The sequence below is a fragment of the Rissa tridactyla genome, chromosome 6, assembly GCF_028500815.1.
Source record: "Rissa tridactyla isolate bRisTri1 chromosome 6, bRisTri1.patW.cur.20221130, whole genome shotgun sequence".
NCBI classification, from domain to species: domain Eukaryota; kingdom Metazoa; phylum Chordata; class Aves; order Charadriiformes; family Laridae; genus Rissa; species Rissa tridactyla.
The window spans coordinates 67615460-67640426 of record NC_071471.1 but is presented as its reverse complement, the minus strand read 5'-3'; the positions used below and the strand labels follow the sequence as shown (position 1 = coordinate 67640426).

At 36.2% G+C, this 24967-nt stretch overlaps 1 protein-coding gene across 5 annotated transcripts in view; it reads right to left on the bottom strand.

Annotated features, from left to right (window-relative positions):
• Positions 1-348: 348 nt before the first annotated feature.
• Positions 349-24967, bottom strand: part of WDR11 (WD repeat domain 11) — a 45315-nt gene continuing 20696 nt past the window's right edge. For 2 of the 5 annotated variants that reach the window (XM_054206316.1, XM_054206317.1), the window contains exons 12-29: positions 21403-21509; positions 19200-19275; positions 17297-17405; positions 16846-16970; positions 16270-16417; positions 15245-15351; positions 14882-14996; positions 13139-13310; positions 11494-11602; positions 10637-10699; positions 9491-9556; positions 8566-8737; positions 8204-8299; positions 6670-6835; positions 5650-5747; positions 4487-4632; positions 3728-3807; positions 349-2629 (exon numbers count right to left, since the gene is read on the bottom strand). In XM_054206316.1, the coding sequence (XP_054062291.1) occupies positions 2472-2629; positions 3728-3807; positions 4487-4632; positions 5650-5747; positions 6670-6835; positions 8204-8299; positions 8566-8737; positions 9491-9556; positions 10637-10699; positions 11494-11602; positions 13139-13310; positions 14882-14996; positions 15245-15351; positions 16270-16417; positions 16846-16970; positions 17297-17405; positions 19200-19275; positions 21403-21509 (2113 nt within the window). In that variant the 3' untranslated portion in view covers positions 349-2471. Of the gene's footprint in view, positions 2630-3727; positions 3808-4486; positions 4633-5649; positions 5748-6669; positions 6836-8199; positions 8300-8565; positions 8738-9490; positions 9557-10636; positions 10700-11493; positions 11603-13138; positions 13311-14881; positions 14997-15244; positions 15352-16269; positions 16418-16845; positions 16971-17296; positions 17406-19199; positions 19276-21402; positions 21510-24967 lie in introns of those variants that run through there. The other 3 variants (XM_054206315.1, XM_054206314.1, XM_054206318.1) reach the window with 3 other exon arrangements.

Below are 24967 nucleotides of genomic sequence, written 5' to 3'. Positions count from 1 at the left end.
CCAGACGCACAATGCTTGTTGGCAGCAGCTGAGAAGCAAGGAAGAGTCAAAAAGTTTTCTATCAGCAGTCTGCGGGGTAGCACGACAACAGAAAGGAAGTGGTTTTCTTTCACCACTTATTTCCATGCTTTTAAAAAATCATAAAGCGCAGGCAACGTCCCGCTCTAATTTAACCTGTGCAAATTTTATGTTTGCTAGTAAAGGCTGGGAATTAATATTACTCAAAGCCAACACTTCATTAGTAATAATACGGAAGACGTGACTAATCTGTACAAAGGATAACCTCTACTAAAACCAGCCCTAAGCATCGTGCCAGCCCAGAATAAAAAACAACAACAAATACACCATCAGCGTTCAACCCCAGTGCTACAGATGACATCTTTGTATTAAATAAAGACACACAGAGATTTTTAAAAGTTTGGTTTTATTATTGTAGTGTGACTGCATTCTTATCTAAATAAACTTTTCAATCACTTTTACAGTGTATTTTCATCATAAAGGTTTCAACACGGAACGCCACACAGTGTTCTCCAACCTTCACACTTCGAAGTATATAGAAACATTCAGTATTAAAAGGCCTTTGCAATGCGTTTCTTTTAAAAACATCAGGTTTATAAATCCAAGTGTATATTAAAGCAGATTTTTTTTCCAGACACCCATTGACAAACAATTCTATGTGATCTGTCAAAGCACAAGTTTGCGTGTGCTTACATTAACTCTGTAGCAACCTTGTCCGCGAGTACCGCGACCAAAACCAGGAGTGTTGAGGAGTGTTGTAGTCGTCAACGCGAGCCAGAATTTACCCCACCGGTAATGACCATTAATTTTGCTCAACTCTGTTGCTCACCAGTTAATACTTAAGGCAAATGCCATTGTATACTTATTTTCCCAAGCTCAAGTAACTATATAAGCATTGTTTGTAATACAACGAACAGAAAGTATTTTATGGTGCATGTAAAATCTGGCAAGAAGAAATAAGCTACTTTGCAGTTAAACACTTCTATTCAGAGCACTGAAACTCACATTTTCAATTTGTATAAAAAAACATCATTACTGAAAAGACTAACCTTTCAAATTTAATCATAAATGCTATTTTAGATTTGAACTAAAAGTTTTATGGAGTTAAAGAGATGTCTGGAAGCTGGTGCTCCTTTAGGAAGGAGTGTAGAAGACTTATCGACAAATACTTGAACATAAGGAGAATCCAATGCACTATTATTTGAAGTAAACAAGCCATGACTTACATTCAAATAAGAGACCTTTTACAGAATACGATTCTTTTCACAACTGCGTACTAAACTTCAGTAGCTCCAACAACTTGGTAAAAAGAAGAATTTATTTTTTAGCCTAAACTGATTTTCACATGCCACAGTCTTCAATTTGCAAGGGTAATTTAACATCAGTATCCACTCTCAGCTGTGGAATTTCTCAATCAGTAATAAATAGAAAAGATACATCTGACATAAGAAACAATAATGCAAAAAAGGACTTAAATACTGAAATACTGGCACAAAAATGAGAAAAGATGTTATTGGTGGCATCCTTTATTATCTGGCCCATAAGATGTGTTAGCGCAAAAACTATCTAATTAAAAAGCCAGCATTTTGGCTTTGCACAATGCTTTTTTTTTTAACCTGTTGTTAATCACACATACAAATAACAAAGAAAACAATAACTGGAGACAGCGTTAGCAGTCTCCTGAGCATTCTGCAGGAGCCTACCTTGCTGCTTTTGAGGTAGGATCTTCTCCCCTCCTTTGATCCCACGAACCAGCCAACACAAGGCAGAATTTAGTCCCTAAAGTGTCCACTCCCTGCTCACCTGAGAATAACACGGAGCATAACAATACCTTAATTGAAAAAAAGGGACGTTTTGTGGATTTTTGGAATGTCAGGAGACTTTTGTAAGTAAACCTGTTAAAGATTGTGTTCCAGACAGTTATGAAAATAACAATACAGAAAACCGATTTAAAATAACAGTAATTTTAAAGAGAAAAACTGGATTGAGAAAACATGATGTTCCAGGAAAGAACTGTATGTTTTGACATCTATATTTATTCTTTAAATATATTTATATTTTTATAGTACAGATTGAATCATTTATACATATAAATACAACAGTAGTGAAGAACTATAAAGATCTGATTTTTAGAAGTAAATGGAGTAGACTTTTACACAGGTACAGAACTCTTTCAGCACATTTTTAAACTTGATTTCTGCTGTAGTCGAAAAGGTTGGAAATATTCTTGTATAATTTTACCATAGGCTTCTTTCCCCTCTTGTGAAAGCGAAGACAATTTTAACATAAAAACAAACACAAAACAGGTCTTAATCTTGCCTCCACACACACGTTTAACATTTGCTCAAATCACACATATCCGCTATTACAGTGATTCAAGAGAAAAATGTGTTTTCACACAGTGGAATCTCAGTCTGAAAGACAACCCAAATCTCCTCATAAACCCAAAATTCTTACTCTTGGGTCACTTCCTCTTTAGGCTGTTTGAGCTCCATCAGTAACTCTTTACCAGTTTCTCCTGCTTTTGAGGCAAAGAGAATAGCTCCCTGTTTAAAGCCCAGCAGCTTCAAGCTTCTGGCATAATCTGCATATACAGCGTGGATCAGTTTATGTAAACGAAGCATTAAGGAAAACACAAATGAATAGCAAACTGGAAAAACTCAGACTTTTGGGTTTTTTTTCTCTCCTCGCTTCTTAGCTCTCCCAAGCTGAAAACGCTGAACATTGCTGTCAATTGTGCTAATCCAGTATTTTTCAGCACAAATAAAGATAAAAAAGTTGCTTTAAATTCTACTACTGAATGCGCATTAGCATTTCTCATGCAATATGCAGAGTTCTAGAAACTAAACCAGACAGATTTCAGATAAGCATAAGTACCTACCATAATACCACATCATAACTGGCAAAAGAAATTAAGAAACTGTAAAGTCATACTACAGGATTTGGTTGTTAATTAAATGTATCTGGAGTTGTCTATATGACTTATTAGTGGCTTTTTATAATTTACAAACCGACATCAGTAATGACTCCATAAAAAACAAGCAGGGATTATTTAAATATGCATTATTGCTTATTGCAGATACCTAAATGTAAATGTTAGAGCAACTATTCAGAGTTTCCAGAACAGCAGGTCAGATGTGCAGTCCGTACCGTCCAATACTTTAGACACCTTTTAAAACACTTACTGCATTTTCAGCTCATCTGATCTTGACCTTTAATTTTCTCTGTTTCCACTGTCTCAGAAGTGACTCCTTCATAAAGCACTTCAATCACTAAAACAGTATGTTGGTGGACAGAAGGGTTCAACGCGGGGATTTTTCTTCCTGAGATACAGTGTTTAAAAGACAGAACCACAGATTTCGTTACACAGTCTGCGGTAATAATTTCCAAGTTCTGCAAAGAATATTTTATCATCTGTTATTTTCTCTCCTATGTTTTTTGGGGGTTTTTTTTGGTTTTTTTGGTTTTTTTTTTTCCCCCACTTTTAGTTTGTTTTCCAGTTCCACTGGCCTCACAGAGATCAGGAGGAGGTAATGTTATGGATTTATGCAAATGGCTCCCTTTCACTTGTTTCCTCATACTTCCTTCAAACTATACAACCTGGAAAATGAAAATAGGAACTCTATTCCTGCGCAGACTAGTTCATCTAACATTGGCTCACTGTATATGAGCACACAGATGCAAAACCAGGATTTCAGGAAAAGGATATTTGTGTCATCATTAACTTCAAATGCCCCATACTTCAGACAAGCTTCAACAAATAAAGCCGCTCTATCGAAGTACCTCATACTGTTAAATGGGAAAAAAAAAAAAACAAAATTAGAATAATTTGTTAGGACAGGAAAACAGCAAAGTACGGCAGGACATTGCACCAAAACACTTGCAGATAAGCCTTCTAAGATTTTGCACCTAGGTCTGGAGGGGCAAATCTCTTCTGCGCGGAGGGCTGAACAAGGCTTCTGATCACCGCCAAGGTTAAACAGTGCCACCATGGCACATATTTGCAGCCCCAAATCACACACTGCTCTCCGTTTCCAACGTTGCTCTGCCTTGCTCTCTGCGCCTTCATGCTTTGTAGGCCTTGAGGATTCACTAATCAGGACAGGGCAGCTTTCCGGATGGCAGTGAACGCCGTATCCTGCTCCCAGGCAGGACAGAGAACAGGTCATACCCTTCCCACGTACCGCCTCCTGCTCCTCCGGCACCCGTTACAATGGGTGCTAACAATCTTAAAGCCTGCAGTAAATTTAAATGCCAATATACTTTCTGAAATTGCAACAAAAACACCAATTCCAGCACACAGAAATGACGCGTTGTTGAGGTCAATTAAAGAAAAAATGCTAAAATAGAAACAAGTGTCAGAAATCAAACTGCAGGCCCCCTCCCACCCCCTTGAATTCTGAGTCACAAATGCTTAAATAACATTTTTGGACAAGATAAAATACGGATTGTGCTGTTTCTTCTTTACCTGTGCAACATCTCTGCAACTTTCGTAAAGCATCCAAGTGACAAGAGGACAAGAATGGCTTTGGACTTCTGGTTGACTTGTGGCGAGCAAAGGTGATCTACCCAACGCTTTAACACATCAGCACACTCCTCTGAGTTCAAGCGAACCTTTAAGAGAGGGGAAAGTCAGTTATGAATTCTCAGCTGCTAACTAAAGACAGCACTCTGCCTATGGTTCATTCTTTTCAGTGAAACACTTTGGGCAGAAGTAAAAGCATCTCAAATTACCAATTTCTTTATAAAAAGTACACCAACCCCTTGAATGAATACAATATGAATGTATGAATACAATACATACAGAAGAAATCTATAGACGTTAAAAACTCCACTCTGGACACTTGATATTTACATCTGATTAACATTATTTTTACCATATGGCTTTGTTAAAACCTAAAGTATCAAGAGGCTAGAAATCTTTATCCTTTACTGAAAACTTAAGAACAAAACAACTTCATTTTTCTTATGAGTGGGATTCACTCATTTAGAAAATCTGAGCATGACTTTTTCCACACTTTCTGCAGGAAGCACAACAGAAACTTTACTCGGAGACACTGAAAGATCACCCTGACTGACTCCTGTCCATTATAAATTTGGAGAATGACTGCTTTGCTTTGTCTAGGCTAATGCTTTGCTTTTACTGGAATTACGTCTGCATACCAAACCAGAAGTTGATGCAACTTTATGTGGTTGGTGATAACTTTAAAATCAGCATGCATGCTACGTGGAGCTCAGCAAAGTCACTGCCTAATTATTTATCCACTTCCAGGAGTGGGTTTTTGTAGTTTATGATGAACTCTGTACCGCTGCAGCTACATGCAACTTTACAAACCACTGCTCAAAAATTAAAAAATTGATGATTCCAACCATTTTTAGGCCGCAGTCTTGTCTTTTGATGACCAGAGCAGACTTTTGTAATTCAAAAGGCTGAAGAAGAACCTGTCAACACTGATTGAATGGATTGGCTTGTTATAGCTGAACACATGGAAAGAACTGATGATGATATTTCAAACCGATGTTTCAGTTTTTTAAACTTTGGAGAACTTCAGCACCCGCATCGGCCTTCATACCTACATATACTAAGTAGGTAACTTATGCTAGGAAACTGAAAACCGAGAAATTACATACCTTTGCAAGCCATGCTGCACGATTCCATTCGCCATAGGTTTGCAAGTAGCGACAGGCATCAGCAGCCTTATCGATCAGACACAGTAACTGTACACCCTCTGGAAAATAAAACCCACACAATATAATAAGTTAAGGGAAAAAAAAAGAGTTGCTACATAAGTGCGCCCAGGACCTTCAATCCCAGAAAAAGGATCTCTCTCATATCCTTCTTAGCATATTAAGATGTTGAAACACCCTAATTTCTACCACCTGGCTCTCCACATAACCAGGGTGTCAGTTACCATATCTTTTTCTTGGGCTACAGAGCTTAGAAGGACCTAACACAGCTCTCATTTATCATTGTCCTAAATATAAATGACAAGGAGTTCACTTGACTTCTCGTCATAAAGAGAGAGTGATCTTTCTAGGTCAAATAAACAGATTTCAAAAATAAGCCTTTATTTTAATTTAATGCTATCCGTAGTGTAATTATTAACAGTGAAGTGTTAATTCTCCACAGAGTGGAAAGTATCTTTTTTTCAGGCAATTACAGACATTTGTACTTTCTCTGCATGCCATTGAATACTTCAGTCAATCATATCGTGACTATCTATCTCTTGCATTAAGCAAAATTAACCTGTACGTGTAAGAAAACACACTTTTAGAAACAAGCTATGAAATGAAAAGGAAAGTCCATATTTCAGCTTGAGTTATAAGAAACCATTTTTTAATTAATTCTGTAGTTAGAAAAGTGGGAAATACATAGCTTTATGTGCTTAGCCTCTTTTCATGCAAACAATGGCTAGAGAATTGCTCCAGAAATACATTTTCCAATGAAAGTTAGTCTAAACAAGTTAAACTTTATAACTGAGTTACTGATAATTTTTGTGTTAACTACACTAGGTAGTGCACACTATAACATATGCAACATGTAAGATCTGTTACAAGAGGACTTTCTCCTCTCCTATCTCCATCAGCAGCCTTAATAATGATTAGAATTACTAGTTTACAAGCAAACGGAAAATTCAAGTCACATTGTACCTGCGAGCTTTCCATTGGCTATCATGTTGGTTGCTACCAGTTTAATGGTACTTTGAGACGGACCTGATGAGGTGACAGTTGTGACCAAGCAAGCTTTGAGGGAATCGCAGTAATAATGGGCGTTCTCTGAACTTGTTTCTAACAATAGCTGCACTGCTCTGTCAGTCTGGCAAGAGACAAAAAACCAGCACAACTTTGACCACAACATACTCACTTTTAAACAAAAGTCTTTATATTTTTACCCTTTTTAAGACATGGAACAAATAACAATGAAAGTTATGCTAAAACAGACCACAATGATATTTACCAGCATAGTAATAATTAAGATTCTATTTCAATAAAACATCCTTAGTAAGGCTGGCATTTCAACGCACATCATGATTATAATGTTTAATCACAGACTAACATTCTAGAAGAGGCCAATGAAAAATTTAATTCAGAATATTCATTTCCTTGTTTACACAATCTTTTGCGGAGTTATAAAATGAAGAGAAGCATTTTTATGATTCTATGCTAATTTAAAATAAGCAGAGAAGAAACAAAATTGTGAAGATGCAGAAACTGGCCAGGATGTCAAGGACTGATTTAATACTTGATATTTTAAAACAAAGGTAGAATTCACCCATTTAAAATGTTAGCTACAGCTGAGCACCTAACCAGTGGGGCTCATTACACCGGCTGCAGACACCTGTCTCCGAATTGAATGAATGACTGCAGGCACGTCATCGCTGCCTCTTACTAAAATGAGGTGCCTAACTTTTAGAGAGGTCAACGTAGTGTGGTCGATCAAGCTGATGGCTTAGATAATTACTGAAAATAATGAAAAGCCACATTAAATACATATTAAAATACAGCAATTCAATAAACTAGTATCTTTTAACTTCTATAAACTGGCATTTTACTCAGACCATCTTAAGAATAAACATTTCTGGCATCTTTTACTGATAACATTTGTTGACATGCCCAAATGCACGGTAGCATAGAAATCACCGAAGTTCGAGCTAGTAACACCAAAGCTATTTTTGGAAATGCAGCACAACCGCATTGGTATGGAACTGCTCGTGATATGTACCATACAAATGCAACAATATTCTTATCAGGGTCTCAGTGAGCAGCTCTGTACAGTGTCTCACTGCTCAGAACAGATCTGCCAGAAGCTTAGGTACATCCTTTGTTACCTAAAATGAGAGCACTAGGTGCAGACTGAGTTATCCCAAAGATGTTAAGTTTTAGTTATTTCTGTGAAACTCAAAATGTAATTTTTCTTTTCTAATCACAAGATAGAAAGAAAGGTTTTTATAGGGTTCCTACGAAAATGAAATAGTCTGAAGCAGGTAATACCAAACATTACCATATACCATGTCATTACACGGAGCCTGCAGTGTAATAACATACAAACACAGCAAAAACTATCCCCTGGCTGAACAAAAGTATGAAACAACACGTATGAGTTAAGCAAAACTTTACTTGACTAGGATATATACATAAAACGGACAGGGAAGAAGAATAAAAAATTCAAATATTACCCACAAACCTGGCCCAAGAGAAGAAGCTGATCAGCACATTTCCTGGTATGATCATACGTTGATCTCTTCACTTCCTGGAGATTTACCCTTTCAAGTTGGAATTTCTGCACGAAGAAGGAAAAATATTTTAAATGTAAGATGAACCATAAGAAATAAACCAAAGCCTTTAAAAGATATGGAAGTATTTTGAGAGTTTTTGGAACACCCCCTATTTTTAAGCAATAGGGAGTGATTTAATCCAGAGTGGTGTATTACTAATAAAAGTGAAATAAGTCTAGTGAAAAGCTATAAGATAATAAGGTTACAATGCTGAGCGTTTATTGTGCTGAGGACATTCTTATTAAATATATTTTTGAACTCCTTGAAATACCTGGAAGTAATAATTTTCACACAGTATGTCATAGCATATATCCAAGGGATTAACCAACTGTTCTTGAAGGATAGCCGTGTCTGTTGGTTTTGCAGGCTTTTCCTGGGATAAGCTGTGCAAATAGTGGGCAGCAATAGTCCAGAAATGCAGTTCTGATTCATCCCCATACAGTCTGAGAAGACACAAAGCAGGATGTGAAATATGTTTGTATTTTTTCACGTCACATGAAAATAGCGCACATTTAAAATATCTTTTTACAAAGACCACACATTATTGTGGGCACCACAAGTACTTTCAGTTATCAGTGGGACAAACTACAAGAAAAGATCAAGGAATGGCAATAAGCAAGCTAAACAAATTGGCCAGAAGATTGTAACAACAGCAATTAAACTCAGTAACTGTTCAACATATAAATATGTGGAAATTGATTTCATTATTATTTTACACTTAATCACTAATATCCTCTTTCAACTACAAGAAAGTTACTAAGTTGAAAAGCACCTCTGAATATAGAGAGACTAAAATTAGCTAGAGTTTAAGTAGACTACCACCCCAGAACAAATACGTTTGAAATAAAAAACAAGCCCTCCCTTGTTTGCATGTAATCTATTGTGTGCTTGAAGTTCTGAATTACGTTTTTGGGCACTGGGCAACCAAATACAATGTAGTTAGCAGAACTGCATTTATGCAGGTACCACCAAGACTGAAGAAAGTTCTCTATACCCACCAAACAAACAAAACTGTTTCAGTAAGGTAACATTTCCATTCTCAGTCCTGAAAACACTCTGATAACAAAGTACCTTAGGAATTGTGCTGAGTTAAAGGACAATTAGTTGAGTACTTAAAATTCAACACATTCGAATGCATTAACAGGATCAAGATTTTATTAGGAAACCTTTGATATAGTTATCTGAATCTCTACTACCTGGCAACCAGGAGACATCTTTGCAAGAGAGTAAAATCCGGATCAAGCAAAAGTTTCTTTATGTCACTGCAAAAAGAGAAAGCCATAAATAATTTGTAAAATACTGTGCAAATTTTTTTGGTTTGTTTTTGAACACAAATAGGATATGTCACCTACAAATTAAAAACAATCAAAACAAGAAATACACAGTTTCTCTTCTGAACTGAAAAAAAATGCATCTATCAAAACAATTACAACAGGAAGTATATATAATTTCAAATATAATTGATCTCAAGGAGCATGTCACCCTACCAGTTTAAATACAAGCAGCGCGTCTGTCAAGAACTCCTTCTTCTTGTAATAAAGGCAACAACCACAAGGGTGTAGACCAAGCTATAAATTAGTCTGTAGTGATTCTACAAATTACAAGATTAATTCAATTACAAATAATTTTGCAACTACGTAGTGTCATAGCAAAGAGGTCTACATGCATAAATTTAGGTTTTCTACATATGTTTCAGACTGGATAAAAATACTCTGTTATCTCTTCCATCCTACTAAATGAAAGATGGAAAATGGAAAAACTTCTGTTTACTAGCTTCAAATATAATTTTCATAGTTTAAATGGAACATCAAAATCTGGATGAACATGAAAGAACCATACATCACTGACAAGTATTGCCCAAAAAAATTATGAATGCTCACTGCTCCATTACAAATTATATACTAACCTAATCACTATCTTTAAATCTCTAGTTGTTAGTCGCTATTAAGTCAACGTTAAAAATTCAATACTGACTTCCATCAGACTTTATATGGTCAGAACAGTACATTTTGACTGAAGAGTCAGTATTTAACCAACTACTTTGAGATAGTTTGCTTATTTAAAAACGTATTTTTGAGATTGCATCATGGTTAATTTTTAATTTGAAAAAATAGAAATAAAGATGTAAAATCTTCAATAAAATGAATAAAGCATCACCCTTAGGAACTGCATAAAAATAAAAATTAACTGTGTTTAAAATAAAAGCTGTCACTACTCAAGCCTATCTTTAGAGAGGCAAAAAGAATTCTTTCTTCATTAAGTTGTGAACTGACACAAATTTCAGGATTTTTGCTTTCTCTGAATTCATTAGCTTACTCAAATATCAGTAGGAAAACTCTTACTTGGACAATGAATTCAACTGCTCTTGAAGAAGGTTTTTAATATTTTCATTCTCTGGATAATCACTGGATTTAAAAAAAAAAAGAAAAAAAAAAGGAAACTGTTTTGTATATTAGCAAAATGACAGAATTCCCTGAAATGGAAGAGTATTACTGGTAGTAGAAAAACTCAACAACATATATAGAAACAATCTTTCCTATGGTAAGCCATTCATACAAAATTCTTTGTCCAGTTACTAGTTCCGAAATAGTAATGAAAGACTGGTTCTGCTTTCTCTCAACCTCAGTCATTGCCACCAATCCTTCTTATCGCATTTTTCTTTTATTCATTAACCTTGAAATGAATAAAAAATGACAATGCCTAGCCCATTATCACGTGATCACCAACAGTATGCAAACACAATAAAGGATACAGAAAGGTGCTCCCAGTGTGATGTGAAGTATGGCTCACTAGAAGTAAAGACATACCCATTAGGCTATCATTAGAAGATCAATTTCAATTAAAATTTAGGAATCAACTCTGACTATTCTTACTTTAACTTCTTGAACAAAGAGAACACACAGAGTTGTCCTCTGAAGTAATATAACCTGTAAATGACATAAAAATATATTGCCAGTACCTTAAAGTAAACAGGGGTTTTCAATAGCCAAGAGCTACAGAAAGTCAAAAGAAATAAAATACTTCACCTTAAAGCTTTTTCTATTTGTTACTTTTAGTAATAAATAGTGAAGCTATTATCTTTTTGGCTGTCCCAAAGACTGAGGAAACCTATATATCTAACAGTTACTTGCACAGACTAATAAAAGGCGTAGGAATTAAAAAAAAATAATTTTATATAAAGATATATATTTCTCCTTACGTGTTTATAATATCTAGAGAATATTTCTCATTCCACGGCTGATGCAACAAGAATGCTTTTAAAGCTAATGAAGCCCTTGGAGCAAGCAGATAGGGACACCATGCAGGTTCTGAAACAAAAGGAAGAGATTCATTGTGAGTAGCTAATGTGCAATAATGCTCTGTTCAGTAACCATAAAATGTATCACCTTGTTTGCAAGCACCAGAAGAAAAATCATAAATCACAGTCTTTTCATATACACAGCATGGGTTACTCGACATAAAAGCTTATCTTTACACTCAAGCAAAAACATTTCATAGAAGGTACAGGGTTATCAACCATGCCCAAATGAGAATTTCAGGACATTCTATATTGAATTTAGCCATAGGCTCCTGGAATACACTACAGTGGCATTAAGTAGAGCTGATTATTGCTACTACAAGGACATAGTGGGAAATAGGTACAGCTATACCAAAATGTACCACAACGGATGTTTTAGTTTTCCTTTGCAATCATAGTTTCTACAGTATAATACAAGGATTAATATCCCTCACCCCAAAAGGATGTTGTCAAGTTTAATACACGCCTACATCTGCAAAGAAATAAGATGAAAATTATAGTACTACCTGTTGTCATACAAATTTACAAGTCAGTAAGTCTGCATTCAGTACAAGGTTTGGATGACAGGCTACCCAGTGGCTTAGGGGCAAAACAAGCACCAGCCAGCTACATCATTAAATATCCAGCAGTTCCCTGCACTGAATGATGTAGGAATCTTGTAAACGTGATTTTGTAATTCCAAGATTATCACAGCGTAGAGGCAGAAGGACACCTAAATCACAGCCACCTTAACCCTGGCGTATCCTAATTTCAGTCTGCTTGGCTTTGGAACATTCATTTGATAGTAAAAATAGCTGCAATAAAATATGTTTTTCCTTAAACAGCCCACACCACAGCTCCTGACATCCCCATGTTGTTTATTAAATATGTCTTAGTCAGAATCTACATTTTTAAGGGAACTGTATGAGTAAAGGGAGGATTGACCAAAGAGATCAAAACAAAAGTAGCTACATTGGGAACACTTGTAATGAAATAAAAATAATAAAAAAAAAAGCTTAGTTAACTATTGAAATAGTTAAATATTTAAATTCCCTTCTTAAACATACAGCAAAAAAAAGTCAAAGAACATCAACACTGCTATTTTAGCGTTCAGTGGGAAATCTACTTTCAAGAGCAATGAATTGGTCTACAAACTGCCTTTGATATCTGGAAATACCAGAAAAGACATTTTCATCCATTTATAATAAACGTTTCAAAATCATGTAATGAATTTCAGTGGTATAGGTACTGATACCCAACTGATGTGCTGACGCTTTTTAGGCCAACTCGCTAGACATCTGTACAAAAAGCTCTTATTTTGCTAATTTATATTCCAATTAAGATAGTAAAAAGTATAGTTTCTTTATAAGGTTAAGCTTGTATAAAAAAAACCTACCCATATGCCCTAAGCCTAGAAAATTTATCTGCATCTATGAAAATCACTCTAGGGACACCAAATCCCCTACATAGGACAATCCTCTGTTCTAATAGAAGTGCTGAACATTTTTATGGTCCGCTGTCAAAATGAAATATCTAGCAGTCAATCGCAAAAAGGAAAACAACGTACCTATTAAGTCCTGTTCATCCATTCTAAAACACGATGGTTTCATGGACAACTCTAGAACTCTAATGCACCCATCATCTGACGCCAAGACCACTTTGTCTGAAGTGCACCAGTCCACATCCAGGATTCGGAAGTTGACGTTTCTTCCACTTCTTAAACTGCTCACCATTTGTACCTTGAAAAGTTGAGTTATTTTTCATTTTTAGTAGGCTCTCCATCACACGGTGTAAGACTCTGTCACACGCCCATGAGGCATACCAGAAAATTTGCAATAAAAGGTGAAGTAAGTTAATCATAAATCATTTTAATGATGGTCTTTTCTGGAGAGTAGGGAATTTAGAAACCTTGGAGTAGGGCACATGGTTGCTCTGAAACAATACTTTTTCCCCATTGAGAGCTGAGAAAAGATCCTTCTGAGCACAGCTGTACAGCTGTCTTTTTGTTACCTTTTCTGACATAAAATTTCCATGGTAAACTGGTGGAAATTTACATTCCCTCTTTAATTCCAATCCCTGATCTATCATACGAGCCTCAAGGCAGAAGTGAGGTTCTCATTAATTAACTCATGCTCTTCATCAACACATACTATCTTGATAAATACTGAACTTGTCTAGAAATACATTTAGACACACTATTACCGTAACATTATGGGACACACAGATAAACAAACCCTTCTAAACCGCACATTTAACCACAGGTCAGTAGTTAGACATTTCGTAACCCTTCTGTAGCATCACAGAACATTACAATTGTTAATATAAGGAAATATTAACAAAACCTCCACTGCAATCAACATTCCGCTGTCTCCTTTCACTTGTTCTAGAGCAAAGCATGGAGTTAGAGAGATGTAAGATGCAACAGCTCGAGAGCACGATTACTCTTAGCACTGGGAGAGTTAGAGAAAAATGTGGAGATACTGGATAACTGGTTGTAGGCAAAGGTGAAGTTCTAAGGAATGGATTATACAGATAACAGGATTCATGGTATAATATTCTACTCTGCCTACATAATTCATGGTTGTTGGTCGTATCTGCTGTCCAACTCTTACCATCAATGGAGAGTTTCACGTTGCTCAAATTAACCGTCTGAGTTTAGAACCGGTGCTCACTACAAACTACACAGGAAAAAAAAATAAAATTCTTGTTCCATACCCTCATAACCTGAACTTCCTCTGGGGGCTAAGTTAAACCAGTACAATTATCTTTCCTTCCCCATGGTACTATAATCCCCTGAAAGACCTGTGAAGCAAGCCCCAGATGATTTGTGAACATTACTACAGAATTTTTGAATAAGATGAGAAGCTAGACAACGTTAATTAACAAGTGTCTAGATTTTGGGTATTCCCTAACAAATTAAATCCATGCACTGAAGAATACACGCTCTTGAATATGCACAGATGTTAAGAAACTTGTAGTAAAAATATTCTCTTGTCCACAGATTAAATTCCAAGATTGAAGATTCCCCCTTAAATTTTCAACATCTGCCTCAAAAACATTACAAGAGAATGACAAAGAGCATCTCAGAGACACTGTCAGCTTTATGAGCGAAAGGTACTTTTCATTGACGACAGCTTAAAAATGCTTTATAGGAACTAAAAGCCTTCTGAAAAAAGACATATAATGTTATTATACAACTGTCAGAAAGAAATCATGACTGAATAAAACTTAATGCCTGACTCGTCCTGATTTTCAGAAGTAATATGTGTATTTTGCAAAGAAGCACAATATCAAAACAACAGACACTGACCTCTTTTGAATCCCAAATTTCTGCTCCATCATTGTACATTGCAAGAAGTTTTTGATTTCCTTTCCCTGGGGCAAAACGTATCTTTTTCACCCAGCTTCGGTGTGTAGGAATCCCCCTAAGAAAAGTACAAGATTAATATCAATCCTTCTATATCTAATACTGTGGGTAGTTAAATTCTTTCCATGAACATTGCAGAAACACAAAAAATGAAACGTAGAGGACTGTAATACAGTAGGCATTTTCTTAAGTTTTACTTCAACATACATCCATTTTTCTCCCCAAACTCCTACAAAGATGAACAAAAATGAAGGCGGGGAAAAACATTCTAACACTTGTTATCTCTGACTTCATTTGCGTTCATACCTGGATACTCTAGCTTTCAAATCCCAGAAGTTTAAATTTCCATCAACATCTCCAAGAACCAGGATATCCCCTTTCCAGGCAATACATGTAATGCTACCCATACTTCCCTGGAAATATGTAAGAAGCGGAATAAAATTTTGTGATTAATAGAGCCAAACACAGGAACAAACATTTCACCATTAGTATTTAATTTAACTATTGTATGAGACGATAGACCAAATTCTGCTCAGTCAAAACAAAACCAATTCTATTGAATATAAGCATTTATCAAGTCAGTCATATTTGCTTCAAGACGCTTCAAAAGAAATCTCCTTGTAAGAAATTTTGGGTTTAAGGCAACGGAAATCACTTCTCTGTCTCTTGTTGCAAGGAAAATACCAACATGCCACACCTCGTTAAACACAATGCTAGCATATACTAACGTAGGAAACAAAAAAAATAGAAGAATTCCTCTTTGTAAGTTCAATTTATCAAAGCCTTCAAGAATAACTAAAAAAAGAAAGATTGCTCTTCCGAGTAACTGGAAAAAACCCAAACTTAAAACTGACAAAAGAGTGCTCTGGCCCACTCAAGTCCTCCTTATGATAAGATAAAATCCATTAACAGCGCATAAACTTGTTTCAATAGCACCCTCTCTGTCGTTCAAGCTTTTTGTATACTCTTTACTAAAATTCTTAAAAGTATTTCATGTAATTTGTTCAGAAAGCAAGTCAGGGCCCATGAAGATTCTAACTTGTAAAAAGATAATTTATTTCAACACTGTTTTCAGTATAAAAACTATAAGAATGTGAAAAGAAAATTGCTACCGTTTTTGAAGTTGGAACTTTTATTTCGAATTTCAAACTACTGCGTTAATGACCACTTGCCACTACAATGCATATCCCTGATTTTCTTTTCTGGCAATCGTAGCTTAGAAAAAAAACTAAAGCTTTAATGACCCTGCTCTGGCAGGGTGGTTGGACTAGATGATCTCCAGAGGTTCCTTCCAACCCTATGATTCTATGATATAGAAAACTGGAACTCACATCAGGAGGAATTCTTGCACTGTCTTTTACTGTGTTTCCTTCTACTGTGAGATGATAAACCTGCCCATCAGCACCTGTAAACACAAAGTGCTCTCTGGCAGAAATGTTCTGGCTCAGCTCCGATTTGCTTTCGGCTTCCTGTAACAAGCTTTAAAGAGAACACAGTGAGACACAAGTATTTCTTTCTTGAAATTAGAATCGTGAGGCTAATTTTCCCTAACTAATGCACAGAGGCAGCACAAAAATGTGTACTTCCTTCAAAACAATTTACCAGAAACAACGTTTAAATCATTTATATACTTGTGGAATCGTTCGGGGGCAAATAAGTTTTACTTCAAGAAGCAGGTAACTAATGGACTGCTACAGACACACCTGAGAGAAAGAGGTATACTGCGTCTTTCCTTCAGCAGTCAATCAAAGATCCACACCTAAAACCTAAAGGGAGGCCCAGAAAGTTGTTTTCCTGGTATATACTCAAGAATCAGGTCCAAAATACCCTGTTCTATAGAACAAAATGGTGCATGGTGGAAAAACATCAGCTGATGCAGAACAGCATTAAATCAGAATGAGAAATACCTGATAACAGAAGACTCTACGCTGCTGACTTCAGTATCTGACGCAACCGTCTGTCGGGCCATGGCCTCCCGGGCTGCCAACTGCTTCTTCCTCAGGCTTTTTAAGTTATGAGAAGGTGACCACTCCTGTGAAAAATTGTCCAGGAAAAATGGAAGAGACAAATGTTTGCTCCCCGAATTTACTGGGGACTTTTCTGTTAGTTATAATGATTTCAATGAAGATTGCTTTCTACGACGCCTCCCTCCATCACCCAAGGAGCCAACCAGATCTTTACACCGCTACCTCCTTTTTACTTGCTTCTATTTGATGACAGATGAAAACAGAAGAGCGAAAGCACTTATCTGTACCCTACAGATTCAGTAACGTTTTGCCACAAAATTGTTCATAGATTTTTATACTGTCTCAACATATTACATTTAATAAACAGTAAGTAATAGATTTTATTCCTTACCAAAGCTGTTGCTGTAGGGAAGTTTTTAGACATTTCTCTGAGCAGAGTGCATGTTCTGACATCCCAGATCTCCAGTGGTTTGTCTTTAAATACTACAGCTAGATACTGCCTAAAACAAATAAGAATTTCCTACATCAAAAGTAATCACTCAATTTTAATTTGAGCATTTTAATTCACATGTGTTGTTCATATCAGCGCTCTGGAAACCGTCAAAAACTAAGAGGAAGTGGAGTAAATTGATTTGGCTCAAATCCCACTCTGAAGCTTGTGATTTCCTTGAGTCGTTGAGGTACAAAAGAGAGCCTGAAAAAGAGTCCTCCTTCAAAGCTAAAAGAATTAGAAATTTCTGTCAGGTGGTACTGCTCAATTACTGTAAAGGAGACAAGGGAAGGAGTTCAGCGAAAGCAGCAGTACCTCTAATTTAGCCATATGCAGCCCATGTCGATGACTGCACAAGATAGCAGAAAGACACACCAAGACTGTAGGTTGGATAGATTTTTTCTTTATTTACTCCAGACGCATGCCACTTCCCTAATCCAGTGATAAATGAACATAAAATCCTCTTACGCTAAAGCACTTGTCACTCATGTCTTCAGACCTTTCATCTGTGGAGCTAGAGGAATAAAATACCTTCAGTCCCTCACTTTTCACAGGTTACTTGCAAATCCAGAGAGGCTCTGCAGCTCTATGCGCTCTTCACCTGCATTAATCTCTATTCAAATGAACTATCCATTCTCGTTCTCACGTAACATTCTAGTCTCTTCATCTAAGCCTACGGCTGTTCTTAATTTTTAATGTATTAATAAGACCATTACGTGCTTGAACTCTTCCAAATTCTCTGGAACACATACATACTTCCGAAAATATTCCTATGCGAGCTAGAGAACATTAACTTTTATCCTCCACTGTAAAGAAAAAAACTTTTAAAATTTAGAGACAATGCCTTATTAAGTTCAACACTACGTTAATTTCATTTACCCAGGAAAGCAAAGTGATCTCACACAGTACTACTGTTATTATTCTTGACACTATGAAGACCAGGGTTTCCTGTCACAGGCCTGATCTCAAAATAAGCAGGATTTGATGGTAAAACAATTTCATCGTTTATCAGCCGACTTCTTATAGCTCCTTCCAATACTCAATGGGAGCCTACAGGAAAGATGGGGAGGGACTCTCTACTGGGGAGTGGAGCAACGAGGGGTAACAGTTTTAAACTGAAAGAGGGGAGATTTAGATTAGATATTAGCAAGAAATTCTTTACTCTGAGGGTGTTCAAGGCCAGGCTGGATGAGGCTTCGGGCAACCTGGTCCAGTGGGAGGTGTCTCCTGCCCATGGCAGGGGTCTGGAACTAGATGACTTTTAAGGTCCCTTCCAGTCCAAACCATCCTACAATTCTAAGATTCTCAAACTATACCTCACATCTGGTCTTCCAGTAGATAATTATTATAAAGGTGTGAAATACATACTTAGAAAAAGTAATAAACGTGAAAAATCATCCCACCTTTAATGCCCATCCTCTAGTTTTAAATGAGGTTTAAGTTTCAGAACAGGGATTAACTCATAACAAAATCAAAGTTGAAAAAAATTGTTCAGCACTTTTATTCTCCCTAATATTATCAAAATGTCCAATCAGTGAACACAATCCTTAAAAGAACTGAAATATTAATGACTGACCTTGCAATGTGTTTGGATCCTGAAGTGACAAAGTCAACGACAGAAACATCCACAGCTTTTGTACTCTGAACTAATATTCTAGAGTATTTTTTTCCCCTGTTGCTGTTGCACATTTTTCTATACTCTCTGGAGTGTTTTTGCCTGCAATTTCTATTATTTTTATTAAGTCATGAGGATCTTCACACAGTACAGTAAAATTTATACACTTCCCAAGGCTAATCTACTCACTTCAAATGAGACACCTTTATCATTTCAATAGCTGGCTCGTCATTGCCTCGCTCCCCACGAAATGCGATGCTCCTGCCTGGAACACAAAAACGACATGGGCGAAAACAGAAATAGTTACTATACTAAGTACAAAGATAGAAACAAACAGTTTAGTTTACAAACTAAAATAGAACATTTCCAAGTAATCTGGCCTATCGTACATAACTCTTGTCACTGTCGCAGTTTTAATGCGTTTCAAGGGACTAAATATAATGTAAACTTGTCTAATGTAATACCTGACTGGCTTCCAGAGCACAACTACTGAAACTGATGCATAATCAGCATTATGTAAATATATAGAGAGAGTTCAAAGAGTTATTATTTTCCACTGAAAGCCAATGAGATATACTCAATTCCCCAAGGAAGAAATCAATGAGTAGATTTCAGGTTTTGTAAGATAAATTAACTCTGCCATAAACTGAAAGCATTTCCATGCTGAAGGACTAACTCATTCTGCATTTCGCAGAGCCATTCTTTCTCTCTGTCTAAAAGAATGGACACTGCTGAAAAGTCCTAAGAATTTATAATCTTATCCCCAACAAAATTTTGACTCACCTGTAGGAAGTGTTGCAGAATTAAAGGCATTATACATATCACTAAAATAAATAATAAAAAACATCAGGGTATCATACCATCTCCCATGCAAATTTCACTCTCCTTACCTTTCAAGGAAAATTCAAAGTTTTCAGACTTCTAAATTACTCATCTTATGCCAATTATGTGAATAAATCTAGTTATCAACAATACTATTTAGAGCTCTCATGTCAGAGGCCACCCTGCAGGAAACCTTCCAGCTCTATTTTCTTCACTAGTGATCAAACACCACCGGAATTTTCTTTCTTCTTGTTGTTCAGAAACATAAATGAGAATTCTGTCAAAGTGTTCATGAAGTAAATACAAATCAGCACAGCCTTCCTAAAACTAAGATAGAAAGTTGGGCTAATTAGCGATGGAAGACCCAACGATCAGTGCAGTAGCTGTGCCTTTCTTGTAAGTTTTAGAAGGGGAAAAGTAACTTTTTTTTAAGCAAAACATATGCTAAGGTGTCAGGTATTCACATTTACTTGGAACGCAGTTGGCTGCAGAAATACTAAACCTTTTATCACTTACATTTATAAATGTTTCACTGCTGATTTACAAGCTGAACGAAAAATCAAAATACCACTTTACATGAAATTAATTTTACAAAGCATGTATCTTCTGTTTTGATTTTAAACAAACGAACAAAAGACATTATCAGAAAAAAAATTAAGATATTTTTATGTTAAAAGAATAGCCTCTTTATGCAGCACCTGTAAATACAAAAATTGAATCTTTTCCATAAGCTTAATAAAAATAACTAAAAAAAAATAAATCACTTTATGCTCCATAAAGCAATTCAGAATTAGCCACGTGTTAAGAGACCTAGGCTCTTCAATTAGAAACTAAATAGCTCCAGGTTTTCCCATTCTAAAATAGTTTAGAATTATTGAAGTGCTTCCTATTTTGGGCTGTCTAGTCTTCCAAATTGTACCTCCTGGTATTGTGCAAATATAGAACTCTATCACAAATATATTTGTCATCCATTATAAGGCTTGTGGTTGAAAAAGACAATCTGACTGTTTTGCTATCAACTGTATATTTTTAAAAGTTATTTATTTTTTTACCCTTCCAATTCTTCATAAAAATATCCTTTTTTTATTAAAGTATGCTTTTTACATTCATACACTCAAATTCCGGCCACGCGCCTGGCCTACCTTGAAATATTACCTGCTGCTGATAGAAACCACAATAAATGGTTCAACACTGTTTCAGGTGCACATGGAACTATAGGCTATGACAAAACACATTTGGAAATATATTCATTTTTTGACCAAAATACAGCACTACTACCCATGCTGCGTGAATGCTTCTAAACCTCCTGCTGACACATATTCACTCTTTTAAGAAGTCCAAGCCACAGACACCTTTGCAAAGGCGGTGTTTCAAGTCTGTAGAGCACCAGATGGAAAACATGCGGCTTCACAAGGACGGAAGAACAGAACCAGTTAAAATTCCTACTTATTATTTTACTTTATCATGACAACAGAAGGAAAAAAAAGTAGTAGTAAGAACTTGAACTTATGTCTGTCGCTCCCCAGCAAATCTGTCAGCCGCTCGTAGAAGTTTCCCAGGAAATACTAACCTGTTGGTAGGTCCACCAGCTGCAGCTCATTCCTCACCAGCCCCAGATTGTTAGGCGTTGATGTGGCAAAGGAAATAAACCCAGTCAAGCTTATCCATTCAATTCCCCTGGCATCGGAAGGGAGGACATGGAGCACATTAGGCTGAAATATTCAAATGGCTAGAAAATAGCCTGGACTGAAGCACAATAATTTTTTTTCATGCATATTCTTCAATTTGAAAAAAGCACAGAAGTAATTTTCTACATCTCATGGAAACACTATATTTAAGCATAAAAAAAAAGCTACGCATTTACAACTATAATGTAAATATAAAGTTACCAAATTAAATTAAAGAACAGCTTTCTTTTCAGACTGCACCAGTTCTTGTTTGGTTAAAACAAAAATTTCAATTAGAAACGCTGGTAACTTCTGCAAAAATCCCTCACGGATATTCAGCACTACAGTGGACTAAAATCACTGCTCTCATTAAATCAGTGATTTACCGGATGGGAAGAGCAATCAAATAACTCAAATTTGCCAGCATAAAGAAAGAGAAAAATATTTGTATGGATAGCAAGGTGGGGAGACATGATTCTTTCAGTCCAGAGAGATGAGAAACAAAGATGATAAAATAAGAGAGGCCCTGAAGAGATTTCAAAACCTACGATAAAAGAACCAAAAAACCAATTTATTTATTTTTTGCTCTTTTGGATCACGCCAAGGCAGCCACAAACCACATCTTGAAACATTGCAAGGATGGAAAGTTACAGTATATATAACATACAGTCAGCACCCATGGATTCTAAGCAAACTCCTGAGCTATACCACAGGCCACAAGAGGACAGAAAGCAGCACTAGGTGGTACTGTTCCAAAATGAGATAGTCCTCCCCGGCCCCATTTCCCACACAGACTTTGTGCCAGCAAAAATAGCGGTGTGCTTTATCTGTGAAATAAATCTAAGAACTAATCTAAAAGAAAATTGAGACTGTTCTAATACATACATACGCCCAAGTTCATTTTAACACAGATAAAAGGATTTAGATTTTCCTCAAATCCTTCAAACACAGATTAATTAAGAACTATTCCCAGCACAACTAAGTCTCCTGTTACATCAACTGTAAAATCATGGCCTGTCTTGCAAGGACATATGCGAAATACGAGAAAGACAAATAACAGCATTTATGATTTACTGTCAGTAAATCCAACTCACGTTGTATCAAGTACAAGTTTCCTAAATGCAACGTAGATGGCTGAAAGCAAAAAGCACTCCCATAATGTTCTGCACATGCAAGTTACTACCAGCTTTATTTTTTAGTTCAACCTTTAAAAAGAATGGGAAACTTTATTCTTATGTCCTCAAGTAAAGTTAAAAATTCAGGACCCAGAGCTTTTCCCACCAGGACCTATGAAAGTTCAACCAATAACTTCAATCAAAATGCATAGTATTCAATTATTAATCGAAACATTACAGGAATGATTGAATAGAAACCTACAATTGTAATAACGTGCAACATTGCAAGTCTCCGAAGGGTCATAAATGCAGGGAGCTTTCTGAAATGGAAGAAATACGAGTTCTGACACCTTTCTAATTTTTATCTATTATTCTACTGTGTTTTTTGGAAAAAGTCCAGAATTTTCATAATGCATTGTTATTGCCAGCAGTTATTCACCATTCTCGTCCAAAGACCTGAGGCATTTCCTATACTTCTTTCATCAGCTCAGATTTAACAGGACAAGCCCTTTTACTTCGCTGCCGGCTGGCCGTCTGTCAATACCAATAAAAATCTACAGAATCCCAAGACACTCATAATCAAAAGGGAACCTTAGCTTACTAACTGCTTGCACCTGAAACAATATATTTTTTTGTTATTGTCATACATGGAAATTGAGAATCTGAAGACAGTGGTTCAAGATTTAATGAAGGAAACAAGTAATGTCTTCCCTACTGAAATACCTCCATTTGCACAATTTCCTAATAAAAGACAACTTTGTCTACTAGAATTAAGGGTTCCATTCAGCTGTAAACTATTTGTTAGACTACATCCATTCTTTTAAAATATGAAATTCAGGGATCCTATACATCCAACTTGTCTCAGGGGTAAGATTCAGTTGTTTTGATTAATGTTTCCAATGCAAACAAATTACAGAGAGTACTGAAGTGGAAAAAAACCACAAATTACTTTTCCAGTTGGGAATGGATTGTTGTGACTTTATGACAAGGCAGCTGCTACTAAAACTAATTATAAGAATTATAAGAAAAGGAGAGATTGGAAATAAAACCATACCTTAAAGAAGACTATTAAAGTCTCAACCATATTATCAAAACACAATCTCAGCTTTAAATTTTAATATTTAAAAAGAATTTTCCTTGTACTTCAAAAGTATTTGTATGGTCTACATGTCCAAAGTGAACGTTAGTAACGGAACAAGTTTTTTCTTTTTAAGAAGGGGAAGGTTAAGGAAAAGAAATTAGAATTGAGTGCCGAACATGGGACATCCAAGATAATTGTACATCCTATAATGGAGACTTCAGAATTCAATTCCATAGACACAGGATTTCATTGCAAGACTGCTTACGCTTGTCAGACAACGCGTATTTACTAACGCACAGAAATAAATCTAGCACACCAACACCTGCATGACAGAAGCAGAAGGTATTTTTCATTCATCTTCCTCTACGCGAGGAAAGTTTTTTTGAAGGAGGTGATGAATGTTTGCAAAGCAGCTTCCCAAAGGGGAGTCAGCTTAAATTCAGCTGCTAAAACTTGGATGTAATGCAGTAATTTCCCAGTTTTGCCTGCAGGCCATACACATTCTTGTTACAGTCAGTGAGATTTTAATTTTAAAAATTAAAGCTGTTGCAACCTTGAACTTGCTAAACTTCAGCAAAAACGAATGAGAAGCAGAGCTCTAGCCACACTTATCTATCACAATAAGCAACAGTAGCAGCGAAAGGCATCGCGCCACTTTCACTGAACTAGAAGTTACATCACAGGCATTTTATTTACATGCCTTGAATACATTCTCTTCTGCCTTGAAGATGTATTATCATTTCCTACCTTACCAGCTTAGATTGCTCCGCTTAGAAGATGGAACAGGTATCAGGCTTAGTTATTTCTTAGCACTAAGAAGTAATTTTATTTCTCTGTACCCTGAAGGAAGGAAGTCTGACTTCCCGCTCACAGGTGCTTTCAGCCAGCACACACGCTCTGCTCTCCCGCTGTTTTTTCCCTCACTTACGCTCCTACCAGTAGCCTGATTGACTTTTCCTTTCTGTGCTCTGAAGCATTTCTGCTGCTTCTTGCCTTGGTCTCCTAACAAACACCAAACTCAAAGGAAAGGTATTTACTCACATAATTCTAAACAAATAGTGAAACAGCTAAGTAATAATCATGGAAAAAATGAATATTCAAGGTTGCTCAGGAGTATGAACTACCTTAAACGGAGGACAGAAAAACAATTCACCCTACTTATCACAATACAGAACTGCAAAGTTTAACAATAATATTTAAAAAAAAAAATAAATCAGCATGTGACTACATATGCAGCTTCTATAAAACGACACTTTAATCTCAAAAAAAAAA